The following is a 27530-nucleotide window of genomic DNA, read 5'->3' as shown; positions in this document are numbered from 1 at the left end:
AAATTCTGGAAAAGAGTTAGTAAGTGAATTTGAGAAGGAATTTGACTTGTCATCAATCTAATTAAGGAATATGGAGTGTTAGAATTAGATTTAAAACATGTTAAAAATCTGGTATGATTTGAAGTTAATAAAGAGAAGAGATATTAAGGTTAAAGACGAGATAATTGATTATAAATGAGTTAAACATGTATATGAAAGTTAGGAATATGAAAGAGGATGAAATATGAAGCATTTGAGTGAAGAGTTGATGATTTTCGGGTTCAAAAAGAAGTTCTGGGCAGAGTGCATCGATGCACATTCATAGTGCATCGATGCATCAAGGTTAAAACCCAGAAATTGTTTGAAGGTGTATCGATGCATTGGTAGTGCATCGATGCACTCTTTTTAAATAAAAACATCGAATGCAATTCATGCATCGATGCATAAGTAGTGCATCGATGCATACCAGTAATAAACAACATCGAAATGCATTTTATTCACCGATGCATCAGTAGTGCATCGATGCATACTTTCATTGAAAGATGAAATTGTCATTTTTCTTAGTCTAAGGATGAACCCATTAGAGTATAGTTATAATACTAATAGAGATCTATGTATGATGATGTAGATATAGAACGTGATCCCATTCCGGATCAATTGAAGGATTAATCGAATCAAAGCAAAGCTAAGGTGAGTGCAATTTAATTTTTACTTATATTATTGAATAAATTGGCTTGCGATGAGCCAGTGATGGAGTTACTATGCTAAGAAGTAACTCCTAAAATGTTATGATTTGTGTGATTATGAGATATATAAGTTATATGGAAAGTATATGTGAAATAAGATATGAGCTTATATGAATATGTGATATGAATAAAGCTATAAGAAATGATTTATGTGAATACATGCATTTGTGATTCGTGTTATATGATATTAGATATATGTTTACACATACATATGGTATGTGACCGAAGAGAATGAACGTGTGATTATAAGATCAATGATTACACGTACATTTGGTATGTGACTGAAAAAAAAGATATATGTCATAAGAGAAAGGATATGAATAAGTAAATTGAACTGTTATGAATGTTAATGCCCATGTTATGTGATAAGAGAGCTAGTGGTATAGTTGGCATGCCAAGGGTCGAGGGTTTACCTATGTTCTTCGGGACATATGGACTGTTTACCTATGTTCTTCGGGACATATGGACTGTTTACCTAGGTTCTTCGGGATCTATGGACTGGTCCTTCGGAACGAATACTGAACTAAGGTTCGGTGCCCCATGAGGGAATTGATACGAGCTGTGGTGACAGTATTAGTGCACAACCTCAATGTACTCACATACCTTAAGTTCTCAAATGTATGCATGGGCTAATACGAGGGCTTTAAAGATAATAAATAACTTGTTATGATACTATATATATGCTTTGTTGTGAAATGACATGGATACTCGATGGTGAGTATAGAAAGGTTCAATATGCTTACATGATAGAAAGAAATTAATAATGTATAGTACTGATAAGTATATTAATGATATATGTATAAGTATGCATTATGTTATATGAAATGGTTTATGGTTTTATTATATGTTTTATATGCCTCACTAAGTCAACGACTTAGCGTGTAAGTGATTTATACGTAGGTATGGAGAGGAGTAAAGAGCGATGTGGAGTAAGACAGGTCAGTTCTCCTTACTCAATGTCAGATCAGAAAAGAGGTGATTAATATGTACTTTAATATATAAAGTTCTAGTTGTCATGTATTCAAAAGAATATTATATAAACTCTGAATAGTTTTGTAAACGTTTTGAATAAGTTTAATGTTATAAAAGTTTTAAATTACAATATTTTATACGAATAAATGTTTGAAAAGTTATATGAACACGAATAATGTTTTGAAAGTCATATGACACTTCAGACTCGTATCCGGGTTAGGAGTGCTATATTTAATGGTATCAGAGCTACGGTTTAGCCGATTCTAGGCTTAAATCGAATTCAGAAGTGTTTTAAAAAGTATACATGCCAACTCAAAGTGCTAATAAAAATATTATTATGTGATAAATAAGTATGATAATAAGAGCTTCGAAAGAAGTGAAAGGTAATAAACCTGAAGGTAATAGCATTCACCTGCCCTGGCCAGGCAGGGGAAGAGCGAACACTTCAGGAAGTGCCTGTATAAATTTGGAAATTATTCTTCATGTTGAAGAATGTTCTGATGTGTTTTTCAATTTATACTTCTTTACTCATAGAATGAATGTATCAAATTAGTTGATAAAGTTGCGAGCACCCAAGTTCAAGGGTGGATTTGATGAAGGTTCTATTGTATAGACCTTTGGTTGAATGATATGATAGAAGGTTTTCATTTCTTCAAAGTGGAGATGTTGAATTGAGTAGTTTTTTGTTACTGCTTGGTAGTTAGAGTATGGTGGACAATTGTCACCATAAGAACGTTAAAAGATTAAATGATGTGATTAGAATTGTATAAGAGTTAAAGAATAAGTGCATTGATGACCAGTTTATAAGACAGATGAAACTGGAATACAAGAGCTTGAAACAAGGGAATTACACCTTGTATGAGTATGATTATAAGTTTAATAAGCTAAGCAGAATTGCTGCTGAGTTAATTCCGACTGAAAATGATACATGTGATTTGTTGTTTAGGACTTGCGCCTTAAATTAAAAGAGTGTTACTGGTTTTGAATTTGTTATAGTTTCAAGAAATGGTTAATTGTGTTAAAGCTTTAAAGAGAAAGAGCTCAGAATGAAAAGTTTGGAGAATAAAATCTCATATGATTAAGAGAATTGGTGCTTCATAGAGTTCAGTACCATCAAAGAGAGGTAGAGATTTTGGTTTTTAACTTCAGATAAGGTATGAATTAGTTGTATTCTCCGCCAGATAATCAAATCTGATGAGAGTCAGACAGACTCAATTAGTATGGTCTGGTACTGAAAGATTAAATAATGATTTAATTGATAATAAACCAAGGTTAAAGACAACCTTTGTGAATTAAATTAAAAGTTCTGTTAGAGTTATGAAAATTGAAGCGGGAAAAGTATTATAAAGGGGTGAGATGAGTATTGAGATTTGGTAATTGTTGAAATAATTCCAATTGCAAAGAATGTATATGAATGGTTAGATGAAGGCTTTCGCTTTAGATTAGAAGAATCGATGTTGATTAACAGAGTTATGAAGTTGGAGTATATTAAGTTAAAGGATTAGAAGCTGATGAAGGAAAATACAATTATAAGAGATGTAAAGAATGAGGTTATGTATAAGTGAAGTTGGTTATTAACGTTATAAAGAGGTGATAAAGATATGATTTGTATAAGAAGATTTTGATAATGAAAGGATAAATGGATAAGAAATGAAAAGATGGTGTTTAAAGGATTAAATATGATAAAGGGTTATAAGGAAGTGCAGATTATAAGTTTGATTAGAAGTAAGAAAAGTATGTAAGGTTATATGAAGAGATTATGTGTATCGTAATACAGACAAGGATGAAAGAATGAGTAAAAGTTTGGATTGTGGTGAATTAATTAGAAAATGAGGAAAGAAATCAATTGATTGATTTTTGATTTTGAGTGATAAGAATTGATGTTACTGTCTACATGATAAGTAACATTATATGAATTTTAGAAAGGTCAAAGGAAAATGCATATCGAATGAGAAAAAGACAACAATGGATTGATATTACTGGTTATTGTTTATATGATAAGCAACAGAAGATGAATGTATAAACGAAAAAGATAATTGGAAAACTAAAGGATTGAAAAGTAAGTTTCTGATGATAACAAGAAAGAATAAGTCAGAGAAACAACATAAGAACATTAGAAGATATGTTCTTATTAAGATGTGCAGTGAAAATTCGAGGACGAATTTTCTTATAAGGAGAGGAGAGTTGTAACATCCCAAACTATGGGTTAGTGACTAAATGGTAAAGTTTCAGAAATTTAGTGATTAAAGTAGAAGAATGGATTAGTTCAATGCTTTATCTAGAAATAAATCCTAAAAGTTGTTAGTAATTATCAAATGAAGTAAAGGGAAAAATGGTCATTTGACTAATAAATGAATTAAAAATAGATATGATAAGGATATATATGTTAGAGGGGATAAGGATGAAGAGATATTCTCTTCATCTTCATCTTCTTCTTCTTCTTCATGTACGAGAGAGAGAAGAGCCAAGCTTGCAAAGTTAAGATTCCTTGTTAGCTGATTATTTGTTAATTTTAAGAGTGGGTTTTGATCATTAGGTAATACTTAAGCTTATGGAAAGCTTAAGTTGTCCTAAAATCAAAAGATAAAGAAGTTATGAAAGATTAAAGAAAATGAGTTTCACAAGGAAATTCTGGAAAAGAGTTAGTAAGTGAATTTTGAGAAGGAATTTGACTTGTCATCAATCTAATTAAGGAATATGGAGTGTTAGAATTAGATTTAAAACATGTTAAAAATCTGGTATAATTCTTGAAGTTAATAAATAGGAGAGGATATTAAGGTTAAAGATGAGATAATTGATTATAAATGAGTTTAAACATGTATATAAAAGTTAGGAATATGAAAGGGGATGAAATATGAAGCATTTGAGTGAAGAGTTGATGATTTTCGGGTTCAAAAAGAGGTTCTGGGCAGAGTGCATCGATGCACATTCATAGTGCATCGATGCATCAAGGTTAAAACCCATAAATTGTTTGAAGGTGTATCGATGCATTGGTAGTGCATCGATGCACTCTTTTTAAATAAAAAAACATCGAATGCAATTCATGCATCGATGCATAAGTAGTGCATCGATGCATACCAATAATAATACAACATCGAATGCATTTTATGCACCGATGCTTCAGTAGTGCATCGATGCATACTATCATTGAAAGATGAAATTGTCATTTTTCTTAGTCTAAAGAGTGAACCATTAGAGTATATTAGTTATAATACTAATATAGATCTAAGTATGATGATGTAGATATAGAACGTGATCCCGTTCCGGATCAATTGAAGGATTATAATCGAATCAAAGCAAAGCTAAAGTGAGTGCAATTTAATTTGTACTTATATTATTGAATAAACATTTGGCTTGCGATGAGCTAGTGATGGAGTTACTATGGTAAGAAGTAACTCCTAAAATGTTATGATTTGTGTGATTATGAGATATATAAGTTATATGGAAAGTATATGTGAAATAAGATATGAGCTTATATGAATATATGATATGAATAAAGCTATAAGAAATGATTTATGTGAATACATGCATTTGTGATGTGTGTTATATGATATTAGATATATGTTTACACATACATATGGTATATGACCGAAGAGAATGAACATGTGATTATAAGATCAATGATTACACGTACATTTGGTACGTGACTGAAAAGAAAATATATATGTTCATAAGAGAAAGGATATGAATAAGTAAATTGAATTGTTATGAATGTTAATGCCCATGTTATGTGATAAGAGAGCTAGTGGTATAGTTGGCATGCCAAAGGTCGAGGGTTTACCTATGTTCTTCGGGACATATGGACTGTTTACCTATGTTCTTCGGGACATATGAACTGTTTACCTAGGTTCTTCGGGATCTATGGACTGGTCCTTCGGAACGAATACTGAACTAAGGTTCGGTGCCCCATGAGGGAATTGATACGAGCTGTGGTGACAGCATTAGTGCACAACCTCAATGTACTCACATACCTTAAGTTCTCAAATGTATACATGGGCTAATACGAGGGCTTTAAAGATAATAAATAACTTGTTATGATACTATATATGCTTTGTTGTGAAATGACATGGATACTCGATGGTGAGTATAGAAAGGTTCAATATATGCTTACATGATAGAAAAAATTAGTAATAATGATATGAGTACTGATAAGTATATAATGATATGTATAAGTATGCATTATGTTATATGAAATGGTTTATGGTTTTATTATATGTTTATATGCCTCACTAAGTCAACGACTTAGCGTGTAAGTGATTTACACGTAGGTATGGAGAGGAGTAAAGAGCGATGTGGATAAGACAGGTCAGTTCTCCTACTCAATGTCAGATCAGAAAAGAGGTGATTAATATGTACTTTAATATATAAAGTTCTAGTTGGCACGTGTTCAAAAGAATATATTATATAAACTCTGAATAGTTTTGTAAACGTTTTGAATAAGTTGAATGTTATAAAAGTTTTTAAATTACTCAATATTTTATACGAATAAATGTTTGAAAAGTCAATGTGACACTTCGGACTCGTATCTGGGTCGGATACGGGTTGGGGGTGTTACAGTAAATCTAAGGGACATAACGTGCGACTGCGGGTTTTTTCAAGCTCTAAAGTATCAATGCTCTCATGTGATAGCAGCTTGCTCGCATACACGTCAAGACTATAACCATTTTATGGATCTCGTATACCTACTCTCTGAAGTTTTTAAGGTATACGAATTTGAGTTTCCCCCATAGGTAATGACAAAGACCCTGACGAGGTTCAAGATTGGCTTCCGATTGTACCAAATTCGAGTTTATTGAGGGAGCGTGGTCGTCCAAAATCCAATCGAATTCATTGCGATATGGATATTCGAGAAAGATCTAGACAAGACAGAAGATGTGGGCATACAGAAACCCAGGACACACTAGAAAAATATGTCCACTTCTGTTGCCATCAAGTAACAATTGATGAGGAAATGATGTATTTGTTTATCAAATAATAATTCTTTTACTTTGATTTGCATTTACTTCAAGTTAATGTCATTCGATAATCGTTGATGAAGATTAAAAAAACGAACACAATCATTAAATTTTATCAAACTAATAACAATTTGGTATTTGAATATAATTTTAAATACAACAAACTTACAATAAGAATTAAATGGTAAATGATAATCAAATTACAATAACTGATATTACATGGTAATAATTAAAATTAACTGAAATACATTAAAAAGTCCAACAAATTTAACAAAATAAAGTAAGTATTAAATGAGAAATATTAAAAAATTACAATTTAACAAAATAAAGTAAATACAACAACAACAACAACAACAACAAAACCCAATTCCCATATGTATGGGGTAAGGGGGAGGTAGGGTAGTAGGCTGCCCCCAACGCCAGGTTGAGAATAGCTTCCGTGGTAGACCTCCGGCAGTCAGAAAATTAAAAATATAGATAAAATTCAATGCATGTATAGATAATTACATAAATACATAGCTAAACAGTATTCTATGCAGTCATTAATATCATATGTGCTTCTGTAATGGGGAGTAATCCCTGCAAAATAATCCCTGCGAAAGAATCTCTGCATATAGACAGAAACATAAGACCCGGCTAAATTTAACAGAGGAAACATGACGAGAATGATACACAGAAGTCAACGATAGCAAGCCCAGTTCTAATCTTTCATAAATACCAATAACAGAAAAGTATAAGAAGTAAAAGTCATGGAAATTACTACAAATGCATTAAAAAAGACAGAGATGATACCCCTATAGATGTGACCCACACTACTCGACTACCCTAGTCACAAGCCTCCATAATTTCCTATCATAGGTCATGTCTTCGGTAAGGCCTAAATCCATCAAATCAGATCTCAAGCAGTCTTCCCACTTCCGCCTTGGTCGTCTTTTCCTTCTGGCACCGTCGACTGTAATCGACTCTACCCTCCTGACCGCATCCGACGGTAGTCGCCTAAGGACATGCCCAAACCACCGTAGTCTTCCCTCCCTCAATTTTTCGGAAACAAACACCACCCCCAAGGACATCCTAATAGCAGAGTTTGTCGTCATATCCCACAGAGTCCTACCACATGTCCATCGAAGCATTCTCATTTCTGCGGCCTCTATCCTCCTTACGTGATCCTTCTTGGTTGCCCAACATTCTGATCCATACAACAGTGCTGGTCTTATTGACATACTATAAAATTTTCCCTTAAGTTTTAGAGGCACCTTCTTGTCACACAAAACTCCAGTAGCGGCCCTCCACTTTAGCCATCTCGCCTTTATACGGTGTGTAACGTCATCATCTACACCCCCATCTTTATGTATCATAGACCCTAAGTACTTGAAACAATCCTTTGAGGGAAGAACGTGTCCTTATATGCATACTTCTACATCTTCATCGTTTTGGTTCCCATTGAAGTTTGAACATAAATACTCTTGTCTTTTCAATATTGATCCTAAACATTTTTCTTCCAAAGCAGTCTTCCAGGTAGCCAGTCTACTATTCAACTCAGATTTTGTTTCAGCAACTAGGACAATGTCGTCAGCGAAAAGCATACACCAAGGTACACCGTCTGGTGTCGCACAATAGATGTCGTCCATAATCAAGGCGAAGATGTAAGGGCTAAGAGCCGACCCCTGGTGGAGTCCGATTTCCACCGAGAATGCCTCGGTGTCGCCAACTGTAGTCCTTAAGTAAGTAGTAGATCTACAGTACATATCACGAATCGCCCGGATATAAGCAGTTGGGATCCGTCTCGTTTCCAAAGTCTTCCAGATCGTATCGCGAGGAACGCTATCATAAGCCTTCTCAAGGTCAATGAACGCCATGTGAAGATCTCTCGATTTTTCCCTATATTTCTCCATAAGCCTTCGAAGTAGATGAATCGCCTCAGTGGTAGACCTGATTGGCATAAAGCCAAATTGGTTTTTCGAAACCCTAGTAACTTGTCTCAACCTAGCCTCTATCACCTTTTCCCATAGCTTCATGGTATGGCTGAGTAGTTTAATACCTCTGTAGTTACCGCAACGTTGGGGATCTCCTTTATTTTTATAAATTGGTATCACCGTAGACTCTCTCCACTCCTCTGGCATCTTGGCAGTCTCTAAAATAATATTAAAGATGTTAGTCAACCACTTAACTCTCTCTTCTCCTAGGGCTAACCACACAGTGATAGGAATTTGATCAGGACCGACAGCTTTCTCCCTTCACATCTTTCTAAGAGCCATTTTGACTTCCTCAAACCCAATCCTACTTGTAGGGCAGTCATTGGCCATAGTATGATGGTCGGCTGACCCATCAACGATACTATCTCTACATGGAGAGGCACCGTCATTAAATAAGCCAAAGAAGTAACTACCCCAAACCCTCTTAATATCATGATCTTTCGTTAAAAGAACACCATTGTTGTCCTTAATAAACCTAATGTTACCTAGATCCTTTTTCCTAATCTCCCTAGATTTTGCAAGTCTGAAGATGCCATTTTGTCCTTCCTTGGTGTCTAATCTCTTGTACATTACCTCATATGCCTTATCCTTTGCTTTAGCTACTGTTTTCTTGGCTTCCCGCTTTGCCTCCTGATATCTTTGTTTAGCTCTCGACCTTTCTTCGTCATCATTGCATTGTAGAAACTCCTTGAAGCAAGTTTGTTTTGTCTTCACCTTAGTTTGGACTTCGTCGTTCCACCACCACGATTCTTTATGTTCCTTGGCCTTCCCCGTCGACAACCCAAGGGTGTTTTTGCCAACCTCTCTGATGGAATTTGTCATATTTTTCCATAACATATCTGCGTTATTTGAGTTTATAGATTCAAAACCTGTAGTAGACAGATGCTAATCTGACATATGTTTCAAATTCTTCTATAGAGCCTTATAGATCCAACGATGAATACTGCTAGAGGTCGTAGGACAGGACGTGGACGTGGTAGAGGGCGACTCACTCGACCTTCTATTACGATAGATGATCCGATGTCACCACGTGATCCTCCTGTTCCGCAAGTAGATCCGACTCTTTCTCATGATGATCAGTTTACTCCTACGAGAGACCCTCCCGTCACTGAAGATGAGGATTCTGAGATGAATGAAGACGCCATTAATAGAGCTATCTTCCGCATGTTTCAGAGAGCTGCTAGAGCCCCTAGTAACATGAATGCAGTGGAGATTTCAAATTCTCTGGTTGCTGCTGGTGTAGTACCATTCGAGGGTATTACTGGTGGATCTCCGACAGACGCTGAGTATTGGCTGGAGGACACAGAGAGGATTATAGATGAGATGGACCTCAGACCTGAGCAAAAGTTAAAGGGGGCCCTAACTATGTTGAAGAAAGAAAGCTTCAGATGGTGGCAATCCATTTCTGGTAGTATTCCGAGGAACCAATTAACATGGGATCTTTTCAAGACGCGCTTCCGAAGTCGCTACATCGGAGAGAGATATCTACAGAAGCGACGCCAGGAGTTTCAGAATCTGGAGCAGGGTAATATGTCTGTTATGGATTATGAGGTTGAATTCATCCGATTGAGCCGATATGCTCCTGGACTTGTGGACACTGAGACAGATCGATGCTTGAGGTTCGAGAATAGACTCAGGTATGAGATCAGGAGTCGAGTCGCTACCCACCGATAGAGAAATTTTGACGCCCTGGTTGAGATAGCCAAGACTGCTGAGGAAATAGAGCGATTGGGTATAGAGAACAAGAGAGATAGTGATCTAGCCCAGAATCGATTTAGGAGGCCTTCTGGTTCTGTTAATTCTTCTACACATCCTAGCAAGAGAGGTAGGGGTGATTCTTTTCAGAGAGGCGGTGCAAGTGTCAGACCTGTTGCATCTGGTGCTTCAACAGTTCAGTCTTCTAGACATGGTGGTTCTTTTGGGTCGCAACCCTTTCCAACATGTGATTATTGTGGGAAAAATCACTTTGGAGAATGCAGGAAGAAATTGGGCACTTGTTATAAATATGGGTCTGGTGACCATTATTTGAAGGATTGTCCGGAGATACCTCATTCTGTTCAGACACCAGCTCGTACTCCCGCTAGTTCTCATAGTACAGTTCAGACTCCAGCACGGGGACGTACTCAGTAGAGAGCACCTGGATTATCTAGTAGAGGCCGAGCATCTCAGAGTAGGGGTCCAGTCAGATCTGAGGCTAGACAACCTGCATTGGTTTACACTGCTAGACTTCGATAAGATCGTGATGGGCCTAATATGACTGCAGGTACTATTATTATTCATTCAGTTCCATTCTTTGTATTATTTGATAGTGGCTCTACAAATTCCTATGTATCACATTTCGTTTCTGAGGGTCTAAATATTCCCGTTGAGAATACTGAGCATTCGGTGATAGTTCAAAGTCCCTTAGGCAAATCCATCGTGTTGGATCGTATTTTTAGAGAGTGCCCTATAGAGATCAATGGGGAGATTTTTCTGGCTGACCTGATGGAGTTACCCTTTGAAGAGTTCGATTTGATTCTTGGCGTAGATTGGTTGGACAAACATCGAGTAAATATTGATTTTGAGACTAAGAGAGCTGTTCTGAAGACCCCAGATAATCGAAAGATTGTAATGATCGGGGAACGACGTGGATTTCTGACGAATGTTGTGTCTGCCTTGGTAGCGGAGAATATGATCAGGAAGGGTTCCGAGGCGTTTCTTGCTTATATTTTGGACACTAGGAGATCTCAATCTGATATTGAAGGCATCCGAATTGTCAAGGAATTTCCTGATGTTTTTCCCCAGGAGTTGCCTGGATTACCTCCAGATAGAGAAGTCGAGTTTGTGATTGAAGTCTATTCTGGTTCCACCCCGGTTTCAATGGCTCCTTATCGTATGGCCCCAAAGGAGCTTAAAGAACTAAAAGTTCAACTTCAGGAGTTATTGGACAGGGGATTTATTCGACCTAGTGTATCACCGTGGGGAGCTCCAGTTCTCTTTGTCAAGAAGAAAGATAGGACATTGAGACTCTGTATTGATTATAGAAAACTAAACAAGCTCACTGTTAAAAATAAATATCCTCTGCCCAGGATCGATGATCTATTTGACCAATTTCGAGGGGCTTCAATCTTTTCAAAGATAGACTTGAGATCTGGTTATTATCAACTCAAAGTGAAAGATTCGGATATTCCGAAGACTGCTTTCCGTACTCGATATGGGCACTATGAGTTTTTAGTGATGTCATTCGGGTTAACTAATGCCCCTGCTGCTTTTATGGATCTGATGCATAGGGTGTTTCGACCTTATTTGGACCAGTTTGTAGTTGTATTCATTGATGATATACTGGTGTATTCTAGAAGTGAAGTGGAACATGATGAGCATTTAAGGATTGTTCTTCAGACTCTAAGGGAGAATAAGCTATACGCTAAGTTGAGCAAGTGTGAGTTCTGGCTCTGCGAAGTGACTTTTCTTAGACATATCGTCTCTGCTGATGGCATTCAGGTGGATCCAAGCAAAGTGGAGGCTATTCTGAACTGGAAGCAACCCAGAAACGTCTCTGAGATCCGTAGTTTCTTGGGCTTAGCTGGTTACTATCGTCGTTTCGTTGAGGGGTTCTCCCTTATTGCAGCTCCTCTGATGAAACTATTGAGGAAAGATGTTCCATTTGTCTGGTCTGAGGACCAACAAGCTAGCTTTGAGAAATTGAAAAATGTTCTAACTCAAGCCCCAGTGTTGATTCAGCCTGAATCTGGGAAGGATTTTTCTGTCTACAGTGATGCTTCTCATTCTGGATTAGGATGTGTTTTGATGCAAGATAGGAAGGTTGTCGCTTATGCGTCACGTCAGTTAAGGCCGCATGAGCATAACTATCCTACTCACGATCTGGAATTAGCTGCTGTGGTTTTTGCTTTAAAGGCCTGGAGACACTACCTCTACGGAGAAAAGTGTTATATCTATACTGATCATAAGAGTTTGAAGTATCTGCTTACTCAGAAAGAATTAAATTTGAGACAGCGTCGTTGGTTGGAGCTTTTAAAGGACTATGATTTTGAGATTGAATATCATCCAGGGAAGGCTAATTTAGTGGCAGACGCCTTGAGCCGTAAGGAGATATCAGATCTCAGAACCTTATTTGCCAACTTGAGCTTATTTGATGATAATAGTTTGTTAGCAGAGTTACATGTTAAACCTACTTTGGCCGAGGAGATTAAGGCTAAACAACTCCTTGATAACTCGTTGCTTCTCATTATTGAACAAGTTAAGCAAAGATCGAGTTCGGAGTATACTGTGGATCAGGATGGTATTTTGTGTTTTCACGGTCGTTACTGCGTTCCTAAAGATGATGAATTAAAACGGGTTATTCTTCAGGAGGCTCATAGTAGTCCTTATGCTATGCATCCTGGTGGGGACAAAATGTACAATAATCTCAAAGAGCGCTACTTTTGGACTGGTATGAAGAAAAATATTTCAGATTTTGTGGCGAGGTGTTTGACTTGTCAGCAGGTTAAGGCAGAGCACCAACATCCATCTGGATTATTACAGTCAATTAAGATTCCTGAGTGGAAATGGGAGCGTATTACGATGGACTTCGTTACTGGTCTTCCTCTAACTCAATCCAAAAAGGATTCTATCTGGGTGATTGTTGACCGACTCACCAAGTCAGCGCACTTTATCCCTATTCGAGTTAATTATTCTCTGGATAAACTGGCTAAGTTGTACATTTTTGAGATCTTTAGACTTCATGGTGTTCCGTTGTCTATCATATCTGATCGAGATCCGAGATTCACTTCCAGGTTCTAGAAAGCTTTGCATGAGGCTCTGGGTACTCGTTTGAATTTCAGTACAGCTTTTCATCCTCAAACTGATGGACAGTCTGAGCGAGTGATTCAGGTGTTGGAGGATATGTTACGGGGCTGTGTGATTGATTTCCGTGGTAGTTGGGAAGATTTCTTACCATTAGCTGAGTTTGCTTACAATAATAGTTATCAGGCGAGTATTCGCATGGCACCGTACGAGGCTCTGTATGGACGTAGATGTCGTACTCCTATATGTTGGACAGAGTTACATGATAGAAAAACTTTGGGTCCAGATTTGGTTCGAGAGACTGAAGATACTGTCAGACTGATCCGTGATCGCTTAAGAGATGCATTTGATAGGCAGAAGTCATACGCAGATAAGCGACATAAGGATATCGACTTTGAGGTTGAAGATCAGGTTTTTCTCAAGGTATCTCCATGGAAGAAGGTATTGATATTTGGACGTAAAGATAAACTGAGTCCGCGATTTATTGGGCCGTATCGTATTCTGAAGAAAGTTGGACATGTTGCTTATCAGCTTGAGTTGCCTTCCCAGCTCAGTCGTATTCATGATGTTTTTCATGTTTCTATGTTGAGGCGATACCGTCCAGATCCAGATCACATCATTCATGTTGATGAGGTAGAGCTGAGACCTGATTTGTCATATGAGGAGGAGCCTGTTCAGGTTTTAGAGAGGGATGAGCGAGTTCTTCGGAATAGGCGTATTCCAATGGTCAAAGTTCAGTGGAGTAATCGTAGCCCCTCAGAAGCTACTTGGGAGATATTGGAGTCAATTGAGGTTCAATTTTCTCATCTGTTTTCATAAGGTAAATTTCGAGGACGAAATTTCTTGTAGAGGGGGAGAATTGTAACAACCCGAAAATTTCAAAATAATATTTAATTGGGAATTGGGGTTTTAATTGTGAAAATTGGTGGATTTTTGGGGACTAAATTGGAAGTTTTTAAAACTTGTAGTTTGTTTTAGAGTTAAAGAAAATTCAGGGACCAAGCCCTGAATTTACCTAAAAAATTAGGTATTTGGTTTATATATATGATATATGCGTGAATTGGGTTCTGAAAATCAGAACCCAATTCCTCCCAAATTTCCATTTCCTTACCTCAACTTCCGACGACGATTTTGACACCGTCTGAATTCCGATCGTCGTTTTGAAAGTACCATCGTGTTCGTTATCGAGTCAGGAACAATCCCCTCAATTTAATTGAAGCGAAACGCTGCCAAACGTCGTGAATTTCAAGTCAAAGCATCGACGTTTTTTTTAAGCTCAATCGCCTAGAAAATCCTAAATTCATCGCCGATCGTTGCTCCGTTTACGACACCTCCCGCACCATCGTGTTCCTTGTGCCGTTCCGAGTCCGCCGGTGTCATCCTCGATCTCCGTTGACGGCGGCGCGTGAGGATGTGGATCAGTCAAAGATTTGGCCAAGTCGATATCGAGCTCTCCGCCGTTCAAAAATTTGAACCGATCTTTGTAAGTATCTCAAAATCGCTTAAAATAATTTTTAGAAATTTTTCCGTGATTTTTAGAGCCCCGGAGGACGTCGCACGCGCAACACGCGACGCCGCAGGCGAGTTAACGCTGGAAACCGGTTACCGGTTTTGACCGATTTAACCGATTTTGAACCGGTTTAACCGGTCACGACCCGTTTACCAGTTGACCCGACCCGACCCGTTGACCGTTGACCGGTGCTATTCTGGGAATTAATTCGGTTTTGGTGCTATTCTGGGAATTAATTCGAAATGGGTGTTATTTTGGTAATTTTTTTAAAAAAAGGTGCTATTTGTGTAAAATGTTTGACAGTTTGTTGACCTCCTTTGACCAGAACTTTGACCGGCTTTGACCAGCTATTAAACGACCTTTGTTTTCGACCAAGAATACCTATCCTGATAGTTTTCGACGTCCCGAATCTGTTTTTGGGGTCCGTTTCACTAAATTCAAACCCGAAAGTCCCCAAATCGTCAGTCAAATCCGTTGACTTTAATTTTGACCAAGAATTCGAAATTTCAGAAGATCATACTTTATGTTTTTCGACGTCCTGAATTTGATTCCGAAGTCTGTTTTGCCAAATTCTGACCCGAAATTCCCGAATCGAGCTTGTAAACCCAAAAGGCTTAATATTTTAATATTTTGATTATTTAAATGAGATTTGGTCAAGGATTTATTCAATAAAAATATTTTATGAAGGTACTCGTGTTTCACCTGAGCAAGGATCAATTAGGTCCGGTGTTATCCGTTCGTTAGATCAGCTTGAACCGCGTACTACGAGAATTACCCGTAGGTTTCCGTATATTATTTAAATAATATTTAGATTATTTATATTTGGATTCCAATATGGATTTTTCTAATTCGTAGGATCTAGCGCTGCAGCAGAACGTGATCGACAAACCCAATAGTAGGATTCCCTATCCGATTTCTCAGAGTGTGACAGGTGTGTTTCCTGACAGTGTTGTTTTACTGTTTTAAAATATTATTTGAATTATTTCAGAATGGTGATTATTCAAAATATTGTTATGACATGATACATGATATCTGATTTCTGAATAATGGTTACCGACATCTGATTACCGTATTTCTGTATATGATTTTCAAGCATGATCCATTTTCATGTTTTAATGGATTAATCACCATTTTTACTCGAATACATATTTGTTTATTACTGTCATTGGGGGGGAAGAATTGTTGGAGGAAGAAAATATTGCAGGCTCCTCGGCTTTGTGCTTAGGGCCTTACTGGTCGTGACGGGGTGTATGGTTATGGGAACCTACACAATTTGTTCGTGACGGATGGGGGGTAGTGTTCATATTTTAAAAAAAAACATATTGCATAAATCGATTTTTATTGATAATATCTTATTAATATGTTTTTGTACGCTGTATGGAACACATTGGGCTTTTTAGCTCATTCTGTAAATTTTAACCTTTTTCAGATAACAGCAGACCGTTCTGTCATCATCACCATCGTCATCGTCCTGAGCAGTATATTAGGTTGATGAGGAGCTGATGACGATGAAGCACCTCCATAGAATAAGGATCATTGAGGTGTATGACTGACTATCCCACTGGCCTGCAAAAACTGGGAAAACTCATAAAACACAGACATCGCTGAGTGTGAAAACTGTACAGAAGGTGTCTGTGTTGCGGCCATGGGTGATGAGGCTGAACCCGCCATATATCCAGCATATGAACCCCAAGTCAGATCTACAAACATAGACCCATAATAGCCTCCAGGAGGGGTCATCTGTGACGGTGGCTACTATGAAGGTCCTGCTGGTGCAGCTGAGGATGAACCGGAAGCACCTACTCTCCGTCCACGAGTCAGGGGACGATGGTGCTGTGTCGGTGAACGTCTCTGTCGACGTCGCGGAAAGGTCTGCCCTCGTGCATCCTCGGGAAGCATAAACGGTTTCCCGTTACTGTTGAACCACTCATAATAACCTTCAGCAACACTCAAGAGGTCAAGTAAAAATGGGCTCTCTACGGGGAAGGCGACGATGTCGATCCTCCCACAACACGACCCACTCATGATGTCTCACCAGCCAATCTGTATCTGTCTTGCCGCGTCTATCTAAGCTATGCAACTCGTCAATATTGTGAGGTGCTTCCGGAATTGGTTGAAAACAACCAAACTGCCAGAGCACGTGATCAGTAGAGTGCCACTCGACGGTCGCATAACATATCAGAGGGACCATCGCCATCCAAACATCTGATGGGCCCCTCAACTCAGGTGGGATCACCGCCCTCACATCATCAGTACAAGATGCCACCCATTCAAACTAAAACAAATATTATATAATTTTTTATCAAAATAATAATCTAATTATATAACTATAATCTAAAATTGATTTTTAAACATTAAAATTCATACCTGTGTGCCAGCCTTCTGATCGATTAGCACCCTAATTTTTTCTAAATCATCAGGTAGCTCCTGATGATTTTTTCTATCAGTAGACTACCTATTCAAGGAAAAAAAATTATTATACGCTGTATAAAATTATTAATATACAAAATCAGTTTTATAATTATCTCAGAAGTAGTGGAAATATGAATGGGTTCTTCACAACGAAACATAAAAAGGGCAATCGATACCATGCCCAAGACTGCAGCAGTAGGAGACATCCGACGATAGCATTACGCCTGTAGTCAGTGGCTCCACACATCTCCTTGTACAGCAAAGCCAAAACTACCGAGCCCCAACTGAATGATCCGGCCAGACGAAAGTCGCTAAGATGTCGCAACCACATGCAGTGAACTAGGTTGCACGATTTGTCCGGCATCAGCAACCCTCCTATCAACTGCAGTATGCATGCCCATGCATACATCTTAACTTCATCCTCAGAGGTGTCTGCGCTCAACTCCAGAAAAATTGGCATCTAACCAATTTAACGGTATCCTACCTCCAATAAAACTTTCCGGGACACGTCCTAGATTATCCCGGCACAAAGTAGTCCAGGAACCCTGCGAGATCCCTGATATCACATCTTCATCCACCGGAAGCCCTAGGTGCATAGCAACATCGTCAAGTGTAATCGTGCACTCTTCGCACGGAAGATGGAACGTGTGGGTGTCCAGCCTCCACCGCTCTACTAAGGCAGAAATAAGGTCTGGTTCTATCTTACAGTGACCATGATATCTACCTATGTAACCAAATTCAGCTTCTACTAAATACGGCAAGACACGGCTAGGTATCACTAACTTAAGATTCCTAATAAAAGGATCTAATACACGGTCCTTCTCCTAAAATTAAATAATTACACAAATTAATTCTTAATCTAAAAATCATGCATTAAATAAATCAACAAATTATTACAAATAATTTAAATTAAATTAAAACGTTAAAATATTACCGTATTAGCAAAGTGTCGAGATATATGATTTTCATCCAAGCGAAGTAGACTGCCTTCCATTATATATCTGCAAAAAAATTATATTAGTAAAATATTAAATAAAGTAAAATGCTTAAATAAATTAAATACATAATATTAAAAATATTATAAAATATACCTTAAATAGAGAGAGTATTTAAGAGAATTTGAGAGAATATGGTGTGTTGAAAGTAATAGAGGATGAGGGTATTTATAGGGAGGATTTGGGGTAATTAAAGGTATAGCGCGCCCCCTGTACCGCGCTATACCCCACGTGTCAGATAAACAGCTATAGCGCGGATCAGGGGCCGCGCTATACCTACATGTAAGCCATGTCAGCGTATAGCGCGGTACAGGGGGCGCTATACCTCACGTGGCGCCAAATCAGCATATAACGTAGGGCAGGAAGCGCGTTTTACTGCTACGGGTGTTAGATCGAAAAATATAATCTGACCGGTGTTAGATCGGTAAATATATCGGTAACCGGTGATTTTTCAGGAAAAATGCTCGATTAACGTCATTTTCTTTATTTATCTTAGGGTAAATTACACAAATAATCAATAATGTTTGAGTAAATTTTTATTTTTCTCATTAAAATTTAAAAAGTAATAAACTGATTGTTTACCTTATCGATTTGTAACGTCACTAATCGTTCACAGCGGTTTATAAGAGTAACTAAAATCTAATGTGACACATTAAAACGATCACTCTACCACACGAGACAACCACATAAAAAGGGGTTTGACTCCCCAAAAACTTTTGACTGGTGGACGAGCTCTTCTTCATTCTCAAGCTCCCGCCATGTTATAAAATGCAAAAACACATAAAATGATTTTGAGCTAACCTAGAAACCGTTGCCCATTAACTGATACCTCCACCATGCACCGTCCAATTTCTAGCCCTTGACTTCGTTAGCTCGTGAACAACTTGTTAAATTTGTTTATTTTTTTAGGATGATGGTTGTCTTAATTTTAGTATTGTATGTATTGTTAATTTTTTTTCAAGAGTGGATGTAATATGTTAATTTGATGTATTAGTGGATGATTACTTTGATTATAATAGGATAGTTTCATCTATTTGTGAATTGTTACTTTAGAGTTTAGGCTTTAAATTGGTTCACGCACTATTTTAATAATTTTTTGTTAAATTTGTTACATGTTTATATTGAACTCCATATAATATTGCTAGATTTTACAAATATTAAAAGAATGCATAATAACAAAATTATCTCCAACTTTTGCACAAAATAGTCATTTTGTATCATATTCTTTTTTAGACCCCAATATTTTAATTTTTGATCAAAACAGACATTGTTGGATGAAAAATGTCATTTCTATATTATTAATGTAATATTTTTCACATATATTTAATTGATAGATGTGAGATGTGTTCAAATGAGTGTGGTGCAATTGCTGGACCTGCGCAAATACTGACTGATGTTTACATGTTAGGCATGGAGATGATTCTACACCTGCTCAGCCCATGTCCTTGTGCCTAAGGTCAGGTAATCATGTGCCTCCAAGGCCTTCTGGATCGACAGCAGCTACGGGGTCCCCAAACTTCAGGCGGCAATTGCCTCCAATGCCACCATTGCCTTCCTCATAAGCATCGGCTCGTTCCCAGTTCAGTTTTGGGTCTTTAATATTTAGGGGGTATAACATAAGCCATCTTCATTTTGGCACCATGGTGTCTTGTATGGTATGAAGCCCGTACAAGTAGAATACACATTCAAGCTTGGGGGCAAACATTGTCCCTGGCTTTAATATTACACATTCAAGCTCCATCCTACAAGGCCTGAACTCAAAAACGGATCAGATTTGTGTTCTTTTATCAAGCTAGAGTGTCACAATACAATCTTGAGCCGTATTACAGTCGCTGATTGTAGTTGGGTGAGTGCAAAGATTTGGTAACCTGTGTAATCTTGTGCTACTTTCGCACATAAATCTTTGTTAGTAGTTGAACCATAATGATGCAGGCAAGTGAGGAAAAAAGCACTTCGTGATTGAACATGGTTTTCATGGGAACAAAAAATAACCTTATTATGCAAAATATCCAAAACAAAGAAACTACAATCACTATATAATCAGAGCAAAGATTAAAGAAAAACGATGGAAAATTTTCAGCGCCTTACTTTCAGAGTTTCACTTAGTCTTCAAGGACCCACAGAGACCATTTTAAAAATGTCGTATCCACTGCATCCTAATTCTCAGTATTGTCCATATTGCATTTGATGGGTAAAATCAAATAGCTTTTTCAGTAATGGAAGGAGAGCAATCAAAGCAAGCTGTAGCTGCTCCGAGCTATTTAGTCGCAAACTGACTTGTCCTGCACCTTTGTTATTCAGATTGGCACGAGCTATTAGGTTTGTAGACCGTCCGATGGGCACTTGTGACTGTATATTGCATCCGATGGCAAGATCTCCATGCCAATCCATTATAGATAAACCAAGAGTAGACAAGGAGCGACCCAGAGGGTAATCTTTATCCCTCAATTGGGCTTCCAAGCTGCCCCCATAAGCAAGATCACCACGACCAGTCATAGCACCCCCAGTCATGACTACCTGGAACTGCTTATTAGCAATCAATTTGTCTTCAACTTTCACTCCAGCCGACAATGCATCACCCAAGAGTGTAACCGAGATTCCTGCTGTAGCCTTGTTCTTCTTGAGATTACTAAACCTGGTATCACTGCGCAGTGTATAGGCCAAGTCCTTTCCAACAGTCTGCATATCAAAACCCACTGAAGTTGCTTTACCTTCCCGATGCTTTAAAGAACTGGTCAATTCCATTTGGACATTGGCATCCCTTTTGTCCTTGGTAATCTGGCCAGAAAATGAAATAGGAAATTTATCTTTAGCAACAAACAGTCTTTCCACATTAATACCTTCGTAACCCACATCATGATCCCAACCATGAGTATCTAGAACAGCCTCACAAGCCATGGTTGGAGGAATCAAGGGAACGATAGCGATGAGTAGGATTATCAGAATCAAAAGAAGCAGGCAACGCCAAATCTGGCATGGGAACCGGAACAGAAGAAGCACCGCTATTTTCTTCTTCTGCGTTTTCACCATACTCACTTGGCAGATCCTTAGCTGCAGCAGCCATTTTCTTCATCATCTTTCGCCGCTTTTTCTCTTCCTTCAGTTGCTTTTTCATAAAAAGTTTTTCCCTATATTCCAACTCATCAAAATATGCCTTCTTCTGAGCTTTACTAAGCTTTGCTATTTGTCCTTTAGTCAACCTCTTGAACGGTGGCAACTCATCATATTCCGGTTCTTCCTCGGAGTCTGAGTATTCATCCAAATCATCATCCAATCCATCATCTTCGCCATACTGCTCTTCAGGCAGCTTAACTTGTGGTCTTGATTGAAGAAGTGATGAAAGAAGGAAAGGTAAAGGAGGTGCTCTTGTTCGAGTAGCAAAAGGCTTTCTTGGGGGAGTATCTTGCAACTTCAAAAGTGAATTTGCTTCAGCCAGAATTTTGGATGCGAAAGAAAGCAACAACAAGTGAGGCTTCCAGACCTGACCATTAGGCAATACTCTCTGGCCTGCCCTATTTGTTCTACATGCAGAGTGATTCTCCACTAACGAAACAGGATTCATGAGCCGCATATCCCCAGCTGCCTGACGAATAGCCTGCTGGACAACATGAGAACGTTGAGTGACAAACATGTCATAACTAGAAGCAGTACCATTTGGACCATCAGGTGGAGCAGAAGCTGCGTGAGTCAAAACCACAATTGCATTAAACCATATAGATGGACCAAAGATCTCAGTGATGGTACGCAAGAGGGGCATATCACCAAAATCCCTGGTTTGCATGTCCAACCTATCAAGGTACAACACAATATCTGGAGGTGTTTTCTTGATGAAACTTCTAACAGAACGAAGGATCTTCTCATTCTGGCATTGGTCAGACCAGGAAGGAAGAAGGCCTGGTGTATCAATTACACGGACCTTAATACCATGGACTGTACCCACAACATCCTGAACCTTCTTTGTACCTGTCTGGAAAGCATCAGTACCAAACTTGACTTCATCAAATATTGAATTGATGGTAGCACTTTTACCAACTCCCGTCTTCCCAAGTACCATAATTGTACAGGAGAAATCAAGGGGTTCATTTCCAGCTGCCTCAAGCTGTTCTGCCATAGAACTTGCACGGTCAAAGCTAAAGGCACCGACACGGCCCCCATTTCTCCCCCGGAGCTGCTCAGCTAATCCAAGTCTGTACAGAACCTGTGCCACAACAACATTATGGGGAGTCTGCCCAAGCCGATTTGCAAGACGCAAAAACTTAACCCTAATCAACTGAAGCTTTTCCCGTGTCTCATCACTATCCTCAGCCTCAACATTACCAGGATCTTCAACTTGCTGTGAACGTGCCCGAGAGTCACTTCCATTTGCACGAGGCTGCTGCGCCATCCTGGGTGCAGGCTCCAATAGCGGAACAGCACGTCCAAGGCCAGCAGGATGAGAAGAGGTACCAGGATTTGTACATATAACAGGTGTTGACGATGCTGGAGCTGGTAGAATTTCGCATTCTCTAGTCACAAAGGTGTTTGGCTTAGGCTCCTGATCTCTGTCTGCTTTCTTCCCAAACTCCTCGGTTTTTGCAGACAAAGAAGATCCTGGAGCATCTTGCACTTCCTTCTCTAGAGTCACTGTATAGCTTTGCTTATCTTGATGATCTTTCTCTGCTTTCTTTTCAGATTTTTCAGTCAAAAAGTGAATATCTTGATCCACTTCATCAGGAAGCCGAGATTGAAAACCATCATGAAGCTCTGTTCGCATATCGGTTTTAACAGCCTGAATCTGTTCATTCCTCTCACCTGTGGACTTCTCCGTAGAAGATAAGTTTCCAGATGCAGAATCAATTGTCCCTTCGACAGATTTACCTAGCCCAGACAGCGAATTTTCCAGTTCATCAATCTTACCATTATGCTTTTTGTCCCTTGCAACTGATGAATCTTTTGCTTCACCAATCATGTTATCCTCCACCTCCTCAGCAGCAAAAGTGTCACCTGCCTTTTCATTTTCATCTCCACTTTTTACTTCCCTACTCTTTGTTCCCTTATCTCCCATATCAGCATTAGCTGACTTGTCATTCACAGTTTCAATGACTTTGTCATCCTCAAGCTTGAAACTCATGCCAGCTGAAGTATCAGCAGATTCCAGCACATTTTTGTCTTGATAATTAGAAGCCATTACATCCTCTCTTGACTCCTCACCCTTATCCTCTTGATTCAAAACCTCCAAATTAGATTCTGATTTTACATCTTCCTCCACCCCATCACTTTCCAAAGTGTCCAACTTTTCATCAGCCAATGTTCCCTCTACGTGTGCCTTATCGGTATCACCTTTTACAGGCATCTCAGTTACAGTATCAGACTTCAGATTTCCTTTTTCCTCATCCCTCAGAACAGCTGTTTCTCCGGTACCTCTGATTTCAGGTACTTCCAGGCCACCATTCAATTCATCAGACTTTGCTCCCATTTCAGTCCCTCCATCGTCAATCTTATCCATCACCACACTGCCACCAACACTCTCCCCACTCAACAGTTCCTTCTCTTGCTGCTCAACCACCAACTCTGCCACATCCCCCTGAGTTCCAACCTCACTTGGAATCACATGTGCCTTATCGGTATCACCTTTTACAGGCATCTCAGTTACAGTATCAGACTTCAGATTTCCCTTTTCATCATCCCTCAGAACAGCTGTTTCTCCAGTACCTCTGATTTCAGGTACTTCCAGGCCACCATTCAATTCATCAGCCTTTCCTCCCATTTCAGTCCCTCCATCGTCAATCTTATCCAACGCCACACCGCCAACAACACTCTCCCCGCTCAACACTTCCTTCTCTTTCTGCTCAACCACCAACTCTGCCACATCCCCCTGAGTTCCAACCTCACTTGTAATCGCATTCTCCTGAGCTCTAACCTCAGCTGGAACCTCAATAGCCTCTTCAAAATTTTCAATTACATTGGCAACTAAACCACCGTCATCAAGCGCTGATTTTTCAGCCAGTTCTTGCAAATTCGCCTGTGTTACAATTGACTCCTCAAAACCCTCATATTCTCGTCCCTTCATTTCACCGGAATCCCCAACAACCCACACATCCACTTTCTCATTGGCAACTCTTTCTTCCGCAATTATATTGTCCCCCGTAACAGAACCATCAACCATTGCTACCCCGTTTTCCATTTTCACGAATGTTGCTTCAAAAACCTAAACTCACCAAAAACCATAAAAGCGGAGCCCATTTAACCAACATCTCAATAATCAACAAACAATCAATCATAAGAAAAACACTCACAAAACGGAAAACCCATCAATTTCTAAAACGCGAGCATAAGAAATGCAATATCGATCCACATGTCAACGAAAAATAAAACAGATCTTTCCATTTCTTTACGTTCAAAACATCATCTTTCCAAAAAAAATCAGATCCCACGTTCATACTGAAGGTTCTTTATCACGTTTTCTTTGGGGAAAAAAAGATTAATAAAAACGCAGTAAATGTAAATCATAAACAGAAGGCAATAATAATAAAATAAAGGGTACCTGGTGTTTCTGATTTTCGGAAAAAAGAAAAGGGGGTATGCGTTTAAGCAGTATTCTGAGAGAGAAAGGATCTTAGATTATATATGCTTTCATTTCACTTCTTTCTTTTCAAAATCATCTGCAAATGCTCTGGCCTTAGGGTTAGCATAAGAGAGGATGTATATTTTTCAGTACTAGAAAAAGGAAACGGATAAGATCTAGCTGGTCAACAGATTGAGATGGATGTTGGGTTGTGATCAAGCGGTGAGAGATGGTTCATCAGTATGATTATGAAAAACGCCGAATCAGGGTGAAGGTAGATTCATTTACCCCAAACTAAGGGTAAATTACATATTTCATCACTCAACTTTATTATTTCTCTTATTTTTATCATTAAAGTTAAAAAAATCAATTTATTTATTAAATTTTTAGTGTGTACTTATTTTGATCAGTTAAGTGTTAAATCATAAATAGAATGGTAATAAGGCAGTCATGTGTCTTGGACTATATTTTATTAACACGAAATACATGTATTATCTATGTCATTTTCCTTTTATTGAGTTTACCTTCTTCCTCTAAATATAAAAGTTTTATAATTTCATCCTTGTGTCATATATATATGTTGTAATTGCCATTCTTTGGTGTCTTCTCTTATCACTCAAGATATCGATGAACTCGTCTCATTGTCTTATGCCACTCTATAAATTTAATTTTATTTAAATCACCTTAAAACTCATAAAACTCGACCTTGAACTTTAAACTCATAAAACCCTCAAAACCATTCTAATCTATAATATCTACCGTTTGATCAGTATGAAATAAATATATAGAACTTACTTCCTCCTTATCCAATCCCCCATCATTAGGATTTGGAAGATATGTTTCATCATCAAAAAGTCAAAAGAGACTTGTAACTAGTGAGTAAATTAAAATTTTTTAAACATTAATAACCAAAATGAGAGTGATATTTATCCCAAAAAAATAGAATAGAAAAAGTTGGTTATCACATCGTATTCCAGAGTTGTGCCACGTGTTCATACCTTATTTGATACCAGAGAGAGATTGTGGACCGTTGATGGCTTGATTTCATTGTACCTACTCAACTCTCTTCTATCACTTTCACAACCGAAGTTATTTAGCTGTGAAATTGAGTTGAGGTGGATGTTATGTATCCAAAGCATTTGGAATTAGTTGTGGGGTTTCTTTTGACCACATGTATTTGGACGGGTACTAGGTAAGGCGATTTATAGGGATCTACCTCAACATCACATCATGCCTAATTCAGTACTTTTTTCGATCTGAATATTATCATTAAATAATTGTTTTTAAAAATAGTATTTATTTTTTATTAAATTAAAGTCATTATAAATGTAATATATGTTGTAAATATTTTAAATTATTTCATAATAAATATTCAATCATTATATTATAGTTGTTGGTGCTCGAATCCTTGAAGTATAAAAACAATAACGATTATTTTAACCACTAAAAAAAATTAGTTTGTTCAAATTTGACATTCTAAATCAATTTTTAAAATAATGTACACTTATAATAAAGGTGTGAAAAGTGTAGTTTGAGAAAAATATTTTGGTCCTCGTAAAATAAACGATTGACAAAAGGTTTAATTCAAAGAATTGTATTAAAAAAATAAGTAAAAAGGTTATAAACTTGAAATGATTTATTATAGTTTAAAGAAATTAAAATTGTTATAAACTTAAATGAACTTGAAACTAAAATGGGTATAAACTTAAAAGAAGTTGTTGTAGACTGGGGAAATTAAAATTGTTACAAACTTGAATGGTTTTATTATAAATTTGAGAAAATTTAAAGTGTTATAAACTTAAATGCAACTTAAATATTATAGTTCAAATTAAAAAAAGATAGTATAATCAATGACTTATTGGTTAATGGGTTCAACAGTGTGATGAATTATCGATTTCGGATGGGCTTAATGCCCAAATAAGTTCATAAACTATACATTTTTTGTCAAATAAGTGTATATATTTTTTTCTATCCAGTTGCTTAACGTTACAAATATTAGCATTTTCATTATTTGGACCGTCAACGGTGTTAGTTTTTCCCATTAAACGACACACAATACCACTTGGTAATTTTGAAATATATTTTTAAAAAATATTAAAAATATTACTATATTTAGAAGAAGAAAAAACATAATTTTTCTTATATTATAAAACAGTCCCAAAATCTCAAATCCTAACCTTAATCTGTCGTCGCCGCCTTCTCCGGCCACAACCACCGCCACCGACGTAGTCCTTGCCATCATCCTAGTTATATGTTGCCATAGTTGTTGCCAATTCACCATCGAAATCGTGATTTTCATCCTATGGTTCGCGGGATTTAAAACATCGATTTCGATCAATCCTAATTTCATAGGGATTTTGGTCGCCTGAGGGAGGGGAGCTCGGGTGGAGCTTCTTCGACGACAAAGTGCGGCGGACAGCGTAGGTTTAGGGGTTGAAATGATGAGTTTTCAAAGTTTAAGAGTTATTTCAAAATTTATGTGTTTTATTTTTTTGAATATATAATTCTATTTTTTTATTTTTATATAAAAATTTTAAAATTATCATTTTGTGACACGTGTCACTTAACGGAGAAAACTAATGTCGTTGACGGCCCGGGCACCTAAAGTGCCAACGTTTGTAACGTTAGGCACCCGAATGGGCCAAAAAAAACATAGGCACTT

General features: G+C 37.9%; 1 protein-coding gene across 1 annotated transcript; it reads right to left on the bottom strand.

Annotated features, from left to right (window-relative positions):
• Positions 1–20299: 20299 nt before the first annotated feature.
• LOC120195859 (translocase of chloroplast 120, chloroplastic-like) lies at positions 20300–25052 on the bottom strand. Its single transcript, XM_039197798.1, is given in 3 exon segments — positions 20300–21214; positions 21216–24511; positions 24848–25052. Coding segments are annotated over 2 exon segments (3999 nt in total). The 5' UTR covers positions 24488–24511; positions 24848–25052; the 3' UTR covers positions 20300–20487.
• Between the last annotated feature and the right edge of the window lie 2478 nt (positions 25053–27530).

This window comes from Hibiscus syriacus, unplaced genomic scaffold (assembly GCF_006381635.1).
Source record: "Hibiscus syriacus cultivar Baekdansim isolate YM2019G1 unplaced genomic scaffold, ASM638163v2 tig00117021_pilon, whole genome shotgun sequence".
NCBI classification, from domain to species: Eukaryota; Viridiplantae; Streptophyta; class Magnoliopsida; order Malvales; family Malvaceae; genus Hibiscus; species Hibiscus syriacus.
The sequence above is the reverse complement of the archived record's forward strand: the minus strand, read 5'-3'. Positions and strand labels throughout refer to the sequence as shown.